The sequence below is a fragment of the Chiloscyllium plagiosum genome, chromosome 36 (assembly GCF_004010195.1).
Source record: "Chiloscyllium plagiosum isolate BGI_BamShark_2017 chromosome 36, ASM401019v2, whole genome shotgun sequence".
Taxonomy (NCBI): domain Eukaryota; kingdom Metazoa; phylum Chordata; class Chondrichthyes; order Orectolobiformes; family Hemiscylliidae; genus Chiloscyllium; species Chiloscyllium plagiosum.
The window spans coordinates 10,930,252-10,944,360 of NC_057745.1; the positions used below are offsets into that span (position 1 = coordinate 10,930,252).

The 14,109-nt window shown below is 44.1% G+C and overlaps 1 protein-coding gene across 1 annotated transcript in view; it reads left to right on the top strand.

Annotated features, from left to right (window-relative positions):
• Positions 1 to 650: 650 nt before the first annotated feature.
• The window catches only part of LOC122540954 (NT-3 growth factor receptor-like), a 741,002-nt gene continuing 727,543 nt past the window's right edge, over positions 651 to 14,109 (top strand). The window contains exon 1 of the mRNA XM_043677305.1: positions 651 to 1,465. Coding sequence (XP_043533240.1) covers positions 1,263 to 1,465 — 203 coding nt within the window. The 5' untranslated portion in view covers positions 651 to 1,262. The remainder of the gene's footprint in view (positions 1,466 to 14,109) is intronic.

Here is a 14,109-nt window from a genome sequence, read left to right on the forward strand (position 1 = left end):
CCTCACACATTTCTCTCACGCTCCCCCCTTCTTCACACCCTCTCCTCTTCTCCCTAAAGCGCTTTTCTCCCTCAGACTCTCCCTTCTCGAACTCAGCTCTCCTCCCTTACCCGCCTCTCTTCCCCTCAAGTTCTGCACCCTCTCTCTGTCCCTCTCACACTCCTGTATCCCTCTAGCTCTCCTCTGCCTCCATCCTCTCTCCACCCCACATCCCCTTTCTCACACACTCTCCTCCCTCTCGCACTCTGCTCGTCCCCTTCTCTCTGGCACATTTCCTGTGTGTGCGTTTCGTTTTTGCGCTGGGCATCTGCTGCTGAATGTTTTGCTTTGCCTTTCCCCTTTCGTCAGGCAAGTGCTGCCGAAGTGAACCCCTTGTTCCTGCCCTGGACCTGCCCTAATCTCCCATCCCTTCGCTCCGCGCTCCAGCTCCCCTTCCCCGCTCTGGGCTGTTTTCTCTCTCTCTCTCTCTCTGCAGATGTAACGTTGGCATTTTTTTAGTTAAAATCCACTGACTGTGATTTATAACTTTCAACAGTTAAATCTCGGAAAATTGGATTTGAACAGAACAAAATCACGGTGCATTCCTGTTGCACAGTCATTTACTGAATCCCCCGGAGAGGGGGGAGGTGGAGGAGGAGGGAGGGAGGTGAGGGGGTAGGCTTTATTCTCACTCATATTGGTGATGCACAGGATTGGAAATCTATAAACCGAACGGGGCACGCTCGCCTCCATCTCTACATCATGTCTCTCTAATCACGTCTCCTGCCTTTTTTTTCATCTCTCTCTCTCTCAGCCCCAGCACGCAGCATCCCTGCGTCGCTGTATCTCAGTCTAACTCAGTCCCTGTGCCTGTGACTGGACAAACCCCTCGATCTTCCCTCTCTCCCTCCCTCTGGCTTTGGATCTGTACTCCCACTCCTGTGCTCCCAGGTGTCAGTTTCGCTTGGAATTTCAGGCCGGTCAATTTCTCGCTCCGCTCCTACTTGCATCCTTCCTCTTTGTGATTTACTGTGGTTGGATTTTTGAAATCCTGTCTCTCTCGCTCCTGATCCAGGGCTGAAATTATCGAAGTAACTGAAAAAAAAGGTGGCAAATACAGGGAGCCGGCGGATGTGGAGATGTTTTGAAAGGGAGACGCGTTCTGCCTGCTCTCTATCTCTCTCTCTCTCCTGTCTATGGGAGCGTGTTAGTAACGTCTGAGAAAGAGAGGGGGCTTTATAAAGGGCTCCGGACAAGCTTGCAACAGTTTTGACACACTGAACATGTCGTGTTGGCCTGTCTTTTCTACGCGGGGATTTCTGTGGAGGATTCTGTGGGTTACTTGCAGTTTGCAAAACTGTTTCTGGGTACGGGCCTGCCCGGGAAACTGTATCTGCAAGATCAGCCAGATTTACTGCAACCAGCCCGATAATGTCACAATTTTCCCCGTCCTGGATTTGCAGGAGATGGAAAACGTTACGGAAATGTGAGTATTTGCTGTGTTTCGGTGTTTTAATTTCGACTCACGTTCCTTGCAGTCGCTGAGCTCTGAGTCACTGTATAGAGACTTGGCGATTTATTGTACAGAGAGACCTGTTCCCCCTCCTTTGCACATTGCACTGTAACGACTGGCTATATATGTACGCAGAGAGGAATCAGCAGTCACTGAATTACACACTGACATCTTCAAAATGCCAATAATCTGTGCTTAAGAGAGCGCGGGTGTGCTGGGACTTTCAAGTTAGCAATGTGGGACTTTATTTTCTCTCTCTACTAAGACCGCAGTGCAGTTAAAGATCCCCCCCCCCCCCCACCCCCACCCTCACACGCTCTGCCTTCTTCTACAGAGATTTGCCACTGAATTTATACATATTTTTGACAAAAAAAACGAGTTTTTAAAAATAAATTTGGGAGGGAATCATCAAGAGGTAAAATGTTTGTAACGAACCAAGGACAGAGGGTCATTTCCTACACATTGTGGCGTTAAAGTTCTTTTGTGGAGGGGTCTCCAATGGAGTTTAAAGGAGCGAATCTGTTGACACTAGATATTGTGACCCCCCACCCCATTTTACCAGGACCCTTCTGCTCCCATTGCCAGTCCGGAGCTGGGAGCCTGTGTTACCCGGAGCCTTTAACTCCAACCGGGGGACCACTGGTGTCAGTCCCAGACCCTGCACTTGCTCACCGAGATGTAGTGCCTGGCCTGGCTGAGCTCTTTTGGGGGAAATGGGGCTTCGCTTTCCAAATCTCTTATTAAGAGGCTGTCCCGCCTCGAGCAGAGCATGGAGGTCTGTCCGGACTGGACTCCTCCAAATGGGACTTCAAACCCGTCTCAAATCCATTAGCTGCTTCATGGATTTACCTCAGCTCTATCTGATCTGACTCAATTCAACTGAACATTTGGGTCTTTCAATATTTCCCCCTCTCTTTCATTTTTTTTTCACTCTCTCGTCCTCCGTATCTTAATATCTATGTCCTCCTGCCTCCGTTTTAGTGTCTCCCTCCCTCTCCCTCTCTCTCCCTGTTTTGGTCTCGAGTGGTTTCCCTTGCTGTCCTGTTTCCCCGCCTCACTTCCTCTGTCCCTGTCTCTCTGAGTGGCTCACGGACACTTTCTTTTCTGGTCGCATCTCTGCATCTCTCTGTATCCCCATCTCTCTCTCTCTCTCTCATTTCCCCTTCACCCCCACATCCCGTGTCCCCAGTGAGAGATGAGTATCTCTTGTTGAACAGACCATCATCATCCCATCCCTCCCCCAGAGTATCTACCCGGGCTGAGTTTGAACCGGGATGTTGAGGCATTGTTTTCTTTTCCGAAAGCAGTCCCTACCCCACATGGGGGTCGAACCCAGTGGTGCAGGGGGTAAAGATGGGAGAGGGACACTCCATCTGCACCCTCCCTCCCAACCAAGTTTGTTTGAGGTTCACTGACTTCAGTGACAGTGTCCCCTTGGAAGAAATCTGCTTTTCATGCAGACCCCTTCCACCCCTCCCACCCTCCCCTACTTCACCTATCCTCTCTTCCCCCTCACTCACCTCCCTCCCTTCCCCTTCCACCCCTCCCACCCCTCCCACCCTCTCCTACGTCACCTATCCTCTCTTCCCCCTCACTCACCTCCCTCCCTTCCCCTTCCACCCCTCCCACCCCTCCCACCCTCTCCTACGTCACCTATCCTCTCTTCCCCCTCACTCACCTCCCTCCCTTCCCCTTCCACCCCTCCCACCCCTCCCACCCTCTCCTACGTCACCTATCCTCTCTTCCCCCTCACTCACCTCCCTCCCTTCCCCTTCCACCCCTCCCACCCCTCCCACCCTCTCCTACGTCACCTATCCTCTCTTCCCCCTCACTCACCTCCCTCCCTTCCCCTTCCACCCCTCCCACCCCTCCCACCCTCTCCTACGTCACCTATCCTCTCTTCCCCCTCACTCACCTCCCTCCCTTCCCCTTCCACCCCTCCCACCCCTCCCACCCTCTCCTACGTCACCTATCCTCTCTTCCCCCTCACTCACCTCCCTCCCTTCCCCTTCCACCCCTCCCACCCCTCCCACCCTCTCCTACGTCACCTATCCTCTCTTCCCCCTCACTCACCTCCCTCCCTTCCCCTTCCACCCCTCCCACCCCTCCCACCCTCTCCCTCTCTCAGCCCCCTCCCTCTCTCCCTAGTCACTTGATGTCAGTCCAGTACAGACTAGACACAGCTTCTGAAGGTGCTACCAGAAATAAACAAGCGCCTATTTCCACCTAAGCCATTTCTGCGGGGATTTTGTGTAACCTCATTTTCAGTATCCACAACATTTGATTAAATGAAACATTTCGGGGTGCACATTCCTCATATCCATGCCTTGCCATACATCAGTTGCTCAAGTCTAATGTAAAATACAGTATACCCCGCCTTCCCTTTATCCCCTGTCTTGGTAATGCATGGGAGCTCGGATGAAATCCTGAATCTCCGAGATGTACAATTCTCTCGCAGGTCTGGTTATCAACACATAGGGGAGGCTGCAGGATCACATTTTAAACCAGGGCTGCACTCGATGCAACAGCGCCTGAACCGCAGGAGTAAGGCTCGGCGCTTTTCACGTCCAATTCCAGCGTAGAGTCGGTGAAAGACCCGATTCTCGGTGGATATTGTCCATCAGAAGCTCGGCAAATACTGTTGGATTTGAATGTGGTTCCAGTGCCGGGATATCAGGGGCTGGAGGAAGTTCACAAGTTCATTGGCTGTGCACGGAGTATTGTTTGAAATGAGTCCATTGTTGCTGCTGGATTCTGAGGGAGTTTCGGTTATAGCCTGCTCCAGGAGTCAGAGAGACCCACAGCATCCTGTCAATAATCTTGTAACTCTCCGCCCTCCTATTGATTTGTAGCCGGGATGTTGTATTGAAATGCTGGTCCATCATCTAAACTCAAAAAAAATTCAAGTTCAGAAGTTGTGTGGATCTGTGTGTGGCTTTTCATTTCCTAAATTCATTGTAATTATGACACTTTCCAAGAAGCACCAGCCTCTGTCTCGGTTGGCGCATGTTAGAGTTTGCTCTAAGTGAAACCCAGTTTAGAAAAATAGGGAAAGAGGATGGTCAGCCAAAATATCAGCAAGATGGTCAGTAATCACATTGGAAAAGGACAATGTTAGTGAGAATACGGAGATACGGGTTACTAGATTGGATGGGATTGCAGTTGACAAATGGAAGGTTTTAGCAATTTTGGAAGATCTGAAAATAGATAAGCCCCCTGGGCCGGATGGGATATATCCTCGGATTCTCTGGGAACCCAAGAAGGAGAGTGCAGAGCCTTGGGCTTTGGTCTTTATGTCATCATTGTCAACAGGAGTAGCACCAGAAGACTAGAGGGTAGCAAATGTGGTTCCCTTGTTTAAGAAGGGGAGTAGGGACAACCCTGATAATTATAGGCCAGTGAGCCTTACTTTAGTTATGGGTAAGGTGCTGGAAAGGGTTATAAAAGATATGATTTGTAATCATCTGGAAATGAATAATTTCATTAGGAATTAACATTGTTTTGAAAAGGGTAGGTTGTGCCTCACTAACCTTATTGAGCTCTTTGAGAAGGTGAGAAAACTGGTGGATGAAGGTAAAATGGTTGATTTGGAGTAGACAAACTTCAGTAAGGTGTTGGACAAGGTTCCACATGGGAGGTTATTGCACAAAATACAGAGTTTGGGATTGAAGGTGATTTAGTGGTTTGGATCAGAAATTGACTAGCTGAAAGAAGACAAAGTGTGGTGTTTGATGGGACCTCAGTTACCAGTGGTGTGCAGCAAGGATCTGTTTTGGGGCCACTGTTGTTTGTCATTTTTATAAATGATGCGGGTGTAGAAGGATGGGTTAGTAAACTTGCAGATGACACTAAAGCAGGCAGAGTTGTGGGTAGTGCCAAAGGATATTGTGGGTTACAGAGAGACATAGATAAGATGCAGAGCTGGTCTGAGAAATGGCAAATGGAGTTGAATGCGGAAAAGTGTGAGGTAATTCACTTCTGAAGAAGCAACAGGAATACAGAGTACTGTGCTAATGGCAAACTTTTTTGCAATGTAGATGAATAGAGAGATCTCGGTGTCCAGGTGCATATATCTCTGAAAGTTGCCACCTAGGTTGATAGGGTGGTTAAGAAGGTATATGGTGTGTCGGCGTTTATTGGTAGGGGGATTGAGTTTTCGAGCCATGAAGTCATGCTTTAACTGTACAAGACACTGGTAAGGCAACACCTGGAGTATTGCATGCAGTTCTGGTCACCACATTATAGGAAGGACGTGGAAGCTTTCAAAAGGGTTCAGAGGAGATTTATTAGGATGTTGCCTGGTACGGAAGGAAGGTCTTACGAGGAAAGGCTGAGGGAACTGAGACTGTTTTCATTAGAGAGAAGAAGGTTCAGAGGTGACTTAATCGAGACATTTCAGATAATCAGAGAGTTAGATATGGTGGACAGTGAGAGCCTTTTTCCTCCAATGGTGAAGGCTAACATGAGCTTTAAATTGAGGGGTGATAGATTTAGGACAGATATATGGGGTAGTTTCTTTACTCAGAGAGTAGTAGGGGTATGGAACGACCTGCCTCCAACAGTAGTAGACTTGCCAACGTTAAGGGCATTTAATTGGGCATTGGACACACATATGGATAATAATGGAACGGTGTAGGCTAGATGGGCATCAGATTAGTTTCACAGGTCAGTGCAACATCGAGGGCCGAAGGGCCTGTACAGCACTGTAATGTTTTATGTTCTATTTTCAATGTTCTATGGCACAGAGAATGACCAGAAGCAGAGAGGGCTGGCTCCTTTAGGGAGATCCCGCAGATTGGAGATCTGTGCAAGGGACCAAACTCAGGATTTGGGATCACTGAATCTGGTTCAGCGACTGGGATCAATGATCTGTCTGGGGACTCAGGGATCAGGATCAATGTCAGACACTGGGATATAGGATCTGTTTGAGGACTCAGGGATTAGGAACCAATGTTTGGCACTGGGTTCAGGGATGCTGTTGAGGATGCAAGGACTAGGATCAGGAACCGAGGCTTGGGATCAGGAAGTTCGGTCAGGTACTGGGATCAGGGATTTGTTCGAGGACTCAGAAACTGTGAATTGAGGTGTCAGCTGAAGATTTTGAAACCAGGATCAAGAACTGGGATCAGGGATCTTCTGAGGACTTGGGCTAGCTGGGATCAGGGATCAGGATCAGTACTGGGACTAGGACTCAGGCACCAGGGAACAGTGTCAGGAACTAGCCAATACTCACTTATTAGGCAGTGGATTCTTGGAACTGGAATTGAAATCCCATCAGGGTAACAATAGCTCTACTCATAATTAGTGTCTCACTCACCCTCTCTTTCTCTGTCAGTTGCTCCCTCATTCATTTTCACTTTCTCTGTGAAGAAAGCTGGACAGAGATTGGACTTCATGGAGAGACATTAACAATGGGTTGGGGTACAGATTGTAACAGGATTGGGGTACAGAGATGGAGCAGGTGAAAAACAGGCAGAGAGAATGTGGGAATGCCAGACCTGGAAAGGCAAGGATACATATGCAAAGATTAAGAAAGGATGCCAGGCTGTGACATGGTGTGACAGTGATAGACTTTGTGGGAGACTGAGTCAGAGCAGGAAGGCGATGACAAAGTGTGAACTGAAGGAACTGTAATACGGAGGTGGAAAAGAAGAACATCTTAATAGTGTCTTATGAAGGAATAGTACCGAGATTCTATCGTTCTAATTAATTTATTGAAGTCTACAATTGAATATCTTTGTTGTTCTACCTTTATCTGCATAGTATACAACTGTCCAGGAATAGGTATAAAATCATCTCCTTGCCTTGGGCATTGTATTATCACACCCAGTTGTACTGTGAACAATTGATGTGCTTTTCAAGGAAAATAAGTTACTTAATGGCGATCTATAGGAAGCTAAATTAAATTAACAGCCCAGTATTGCATCGGCTGTACTCTGCTTCTGTTAACATTTGTAAATTAAAACGACTCAACCATTGAAGGTAGTGGGATTCTAAACTGGTCAATAAACCCACGGATGCATTGACTTCAGACTCTGCTGAAGGCTGTGTCTTGAGCAGGCTAACACAGTTAATCTAATCTTCAGGGAATGTACACACACATGGTCCCAGAAAAACATTTCAAAACAAACTGTCATTTTTAAACAGTCTGGAACTAGTAAAAATGCAAAACTCTTCATCTCATTATTGCATATATTTTTTTTTTAAATGATATTATTACCAAGCTTATTTCACAGGCCCTTGCAATTTTTAATTTCTAATTTATGGAATGTATTCAAAACTATTCTGCAAACATGAAAAATAAATAAATAAAACATTGAAAATGCACAAGAGATCAATCAGCATCTGAAAGACCTGCTAATGTTTTCAAGTGGTCTCCTGCATTATTAAGATCAAATGTTTCTCCAGGATTCACTGGCACAAGTTCGGTTTTAGAATATTTACCTGCTGCATTTTAAAAAAAAATGTTATTCCAGAATATAGAAGTCAAACTTGCTGATATTTCACACCAAAGTTGTCTGGTGAAGCTGTGAGCCTACCAATTCCTCTTAATTTTAAACCTCTTTACAAAGGTTGTACCACTCCAGTTCCAGGTAAAAGCTTAGAAATGGTGCTGTTTATGGAGGGCAATCTATCACAACTTAACAAGAAAATCCATGGTGTGTATGAGGGAATGGGCCCATAGCTCACAGTAACTGTCTGCAGCTATTGGATCTATATTTATAAATGTAACTCGTGTCCAGTACAGGCTTTCCAAGTGGTAGATTCCAGTGTTTGAGGTGATGGCGTCTGTTGTGTCAAAATGTTTTTAGTTCGTAACCAATTTAAAACAACTTACAACTGCATCTGGCAAACAACATCCCATTGCTACTATTAAACATTCAAACGGGTTGTGGGGCTTGTTCTTTCTAATACCCTTTGCTGGGATTAGCATATAGATAGAACTGGTCGCATTGATATTGATCCACTGTAATGTATATAAAGCTAAGGATTAGAACAAACATAGCCCTACCTAATGATTATATTTATGATTTATCAAATCTAATTGTCATTTTAAGACATTTCTGACTCTATGATCCTGATTCTAAATGGCTTTCTGTTGACAGTAGATGGTTAGACTGTGCATACCTCTCAACTTTAGCCAAATGGTTTTGAAATGCAATTTAAAAATCTGTAATTGATGTGACAATGCCACGACAAGTAAAGGGTGGGTTAATATTGGGTGTTGTGCAAAGTTTGGACACTATGTGTGTACGCGTGTCACCAATTAGTCCTATGCATCCCATTTTATCTGACTAAATTTCCTAAGCGCTGTCCAAATGTTTTATGTATTCATATTCTTGGTGTGCATAAATATGTGCCAACAAGCAGATGGAGGGGCGTGTGGCCTGAATGCCAAATCAAGCTTCATTTCTTAGCTGAGTGGATGAGGGAGGCGTTCATCGCTCCCTGTTGTATTTTTTTTTTAACCAGCTCCCCCTCCCCAATTATAAATGACTTGGGATGGGAAAATAAGGCATGTGAGTGGACCCTTCTGGCAGAACTGTGAATACTAACATTACTGAGCCACAGGACCAAGGAACATCCCGGTTGGAAACACTGTTCATTAAAGCACTGTTGAGTCATGATATTTTCTCATCTATACCCCTGGAGAAAAATCAGCCAGGGTACTGAGGTGTATTTGAAAGTCCAATTCCTTTCCATTATCTAGCTGCCTCTTAGCATCCTGTGTTTTTAACTGATGTTAATCAGCTCTCTTGCACTGTCAAGCTTGGTTATTCCTTCCAGGGTTTTAAGAGATCCTGATAGTGAAGCTATCTATTTTAAGCTGCCTGATCTAAATGGAGTAAACCTTATTTAGCTTGTGCTGTAGAACTATATGGAAAAAAAAGTATGTTCCTCACAATAATTTTGCAATTGGAGAGTGTACTAAAAATACATTCTAAGTGTTTGTGTGTTTTTACAGGGTGTTCTTAATTACAGGAGCCATAATGAATATAATCTTTTATGAGATTTTATCATGGATTCCAGTGTATTAAAATTTGAGGACGTTACATCGATGGTCCATTACATCAATGGTGTCAGGTTAGGAATTTCAGTAATGATGAAAGAATGGTAGCATATATTCATGCTATAATGGTGATGATGTGTTAGAGTGATATAGATTGTTGCATTGTGGAATAGAGGGTGCATGATAGATGGGCGCTCATAGCCTTAAGTGGCTACACAAATTCAAATGTGTTTTTAAAAAGCTAATGGCTAACATAATATTATAGATTGTGGACTACATAGTAGCTTCATCGCGTGAGCACAATGTAATTACTAGATATTCTGTTTCATATGCTGTGAGAAAATAATTGCTTTTGAGGGAATGATGTCTGATAGAGCAGTCAAATATTTTGTATCTAAAGGAAGCATTCTGACTAGAGTCTGGTGTGATCTAATTGCATCTCTGTTGCATTAATTTTTAATTTGTGCATTTAATTCTGGCTCTCACTTCCCAACCATTCTGCTTTTAAAATAACGTTTCCAACATTTTGTCAATTTTTCAGGAGTTATTGAACAGCAATTTGGTTTGAAAATAAAAGGCCTGATGGCCCAGATTTAGCATATATGGGAAATTCTGTTGGAGCAATCTTTGGTGGAATTTAACCTTTATTCCTCCCCACCCCCACACCGTAATAGATCAATGTTATTCCTGATTGTCATTTTATTTCTTATCCAAAAATAGGGTAAACGATTGTATGATTACTGGCTTGGGGAACTCAATATCCCAACTCTCCATATGGGTTTACTTGTCTGCAGAATGTAGAGGCTACAGGGTGTGCTCTATCAATTTGCCAAGCTTATTTCTAATTTACTTCCTTTCTCCACAAACTTGGAGATGGACCAAGATAGTGAAATTGCCAGTCCCTTCCGGGTAGCAGAGCACCCTGACTTGGACATTAGCTAATCTTCCTTCATATCTCTTCATCAAAATCCTGACTTTATCAAGACAAAAGCCAAACCAGTTCAGGAATGAAGGCACATTGACATCCGGGTACAGACAATAAATGTGACCTGTGAACACATCTCTTAAATATTTTTTGTTTTAAAAAGGTGGATTTTAAAACTTATTACTTGTCATGAAGGATCAAAGCAGGATAGAAACTTGGGTGAAAATATGAAGCATGTCAAAGAAATAGTAAGAAGGCAACACCAAACTTAACTTTTAAAGATCTATACATTGTAAGAAGGTGGGAGGACTGATTGTCAAGAACCCTAGGAGTTGCTGTCAAACATCAAGTGAACAGTGTGATGAAAGTTGTTTTGTTACACGTGGGGTTTGCTACATGGAGGATGACAGTGCAGGATTGTGTGTTTGATATTTAGGAAATTTAGGAGGAAAAGTAGAAATTTAGGGAAGGACAGACCACATTAGTGCTGATGAAATAGAGACACACAAGAATGGTTGCAACAGTGTCAGAGGATATGATCTAGAGGCTGCTGAGAGACTACAAGATGTACTAGACTGAATCTATCTAATAGACAATTATATTTTCCAAAGGTTGCTTCTATATTGCAGCAATAGTAGTTGGCTATGATGTGGAGGCAATTTGAAACAGAAATCTGTAGATGTGTGATCTTTTATACGTCTAAGTGGCAGGGTACACAAACTAATGATGTTTATACAAATGCATTTGTTCTTGAATGGATTAAGTTTGCTGCTAGGTGACCTCTTGGATTTTGTTGGAACACAAGTAATGAGCATTGAACTCAATTATTTGCCCTCATTGGGACCCATTTAATCAAACTATTTCAGTCAAGCATCCATTGAATAAATGTCAACTGCACAAACTTCTTAACATTGGGCAGAAAATCTGTAGGACCATGTAAACTGCAGAAGTAATTATCAATCATCGTTTGGCAAAATTGGGTTTTCTTGTTCAAGCAACATTCCCCTTAACCTCAAACACATAACTGAGGCATTGGTAATCCTATTGCACACTTGGGCTTTGCTGTGATTCTGGTGAAGTATCAACATTACATAGAGAGCCGAAAGGCAAATGCTTGCGAACAAATTCAATTAGATTCCCAACAGTGGGTAATACCCTATCATTGGTGCGTACCTGGTCCAGGCTATTCCTGTCAGATCCATGTTTGCTAAGCTGGCTGCTCTTTTACATTCTATGCTCACAGCCTCAACACAAGGTCATTTAAAACTCTGCTCCCCCATGCCTCAACCCACACTCACTGCTCCCTACCCCTTGTATTTGGTGACCTACATTGTCTCATGGTCAAGCTGTGTTCAAATTCTAAAATTGTCATCATTTTTTCAAATCCAACATTTCTGCCCATCTCTTTGACCTCTTCCAGAACTATAATCCTCTGAGCTGTCTGTAAACCTCTAGCTCTGGCCCCATGAGCACTCTCGATTTTCATTGCTTCACTGTTGACCATGTCTTCCGTTGCCTAATAACCATGCTTTGCAATTCCCTCCAGTAGCTGTTTCTCTCCTCTCTATCTCATTTAAAAAGAAAACAATTGTTCATGGGATGTAAGTGTCTTTGGCTGGTCAACATTTATGCCCAACCTGAATTGCCCAGAAGGCAGTTGAGTCAACCACATTAGTCTGAGTCTGGAGTCACGTGGTGGTCAGACCAGTTAAGGACAGCAGATTTTCTCCCCCAAAGGACAATATTAAACCAGATGGGATTTTATTACTATTGATATTGGTTACATGGTCACCATTAGACCAGTGTTTTATTCCAAAATTTCATTGAATTCAAACCTGACCATCTGCCATGTTGGGATTTGAACCTGTGTCCCAGAAACATTAGCCTGGGATCTACGATAGCTCGTCTCGTGATAATGCTACAATGCTGAAAATGTGTTGCTGGAACAGCGCAGCAGGTCAGGCAGCATCCAGGGAACAGGAGAATTGACGTTTCGGGCATAAGCCCTTCTTCAGGAATAGTTGTTATTGGGTGATAGGCTATTCCATCTGTGCCAATGTTCAGTGAGTTGGATGGGAGTTTCAGCTGGGTTCACATCCACTGTGCACTTGACGGACTCTGTGAGTTTGATACAAATTACTGCAAAGCAATTCTTTTCTCCAGTTTGACATTCTTTGAGGGTTTGTTGGAGAAGATGGGGTGGATTGGAAGGGGTGGAATGATGCTTTCCAATGCTTGCTATTCCTGTGATTTTCAGGATGGATTGCTCATTTGTTCAGTGTTCTGGTCAGGGGACTTGGGGACTTTTAATTACTTGCAAAATTTCAGGTTGAGTTTGAGATGGGTTGAAGGTTCAGTCTGCAGCAGATGTTCCAATGTTTTGGACTGACTCCAAGGAGGTTTAAACCTGCAGTCGTTTACTAATGACATGGAGAAAGTCACTACATCTCAATAAGAAGCTGGTGAACTCCTGTTGAAGTAATGGAGCAAAGAGCAGGTCCTTCGGCATCTGAAACCTGTTTATTCTTTTCTTTAGCAGGTGGCAAGCAAACACCTTTCTCTTACTTTTTATTTTGGTGGGCAAGAGAGGGCTTGTGTGTGGATGGGGCAAGGGAATTGTTCAAGCAGAATCCATTGCATTGGGCCAGTAACAGTTCTGTGATTCTGTGAATTGCTGTTCCAGGGCCAATATATGTTCCACAATATTTTCCCTCCAGTGGTAATAGTTACATCATTTAAATAGACTCACAGCTGAGACAGACTGCCACAAATTAGATTTGTGGCAGAAAAGCAAAATATCAAGTGCTGAAATCGAGCTTCAAGAGACATAAATTTCCTTGCAACAGATCTGTCAAAAGAAATGACACTGTGTTCTGACCTTTCAAAGGAGAATGTCACGTGCATTGTCTGTCGGCAATTTTTGATAAACTGACAGAATCTCAGAAATCTGCAAAATCCCACGCCCCCATTCCACATGCAAACAGATTAATTTTATAAACCCTCAGCATCTGGAACTGAATGTAAAAGGAATTCAGAATGATAGCAACTCTGTGGATTTCTTATTCTGGGTATTAAGTGATGTTTTCCTCAGATTTTATTTAAGATGTGGATATTTGAGCAGGATATGCTGCAAGTCTTCAGAACGCAGCTTGACTGAGGTTCTGCTGTAAACCAGCAACTACCAGTGCAGTTAACATGCGTCGCTCGAGATGTGGCATCATCTTTTTTGTCTTGATTTCTTTGTGGTTTTTCTCTCGTTGTCAATCAGTTCTTTCAAGAGCATTATTTTGTTTGCCAGCTGATAAAGGCCAGCCATGATTGAACTGAGTGATGCAGCAGTCCTAAGGGGCTGTACAACTTACTCTAGTTTCTACAAAATGTCATGGTTCAGCATCTATTTTCGTCTTCTCTATATTGTTGCAATGGATTTTTCATCGGGAATTCTCCTGTATCCCTTTGGATGTAGAGGAGGTGGAGCCATAGTGGGAGCTTAGGCTACACCAGCGGGGCTCTGCACCCATCCAGCTGCAAACCCATATTAACATTGGCTTCAGCAGAGTTGCATGTGCCCTCACCCACCCAAGTTGTGGAGGCTTTGATTTACCGAGAAAGCCACAATGCAGTAATCAGCCTTCTCACCCACTCCCATCAATGCCTGGAATTGCCAGTGGCTGTGACCAC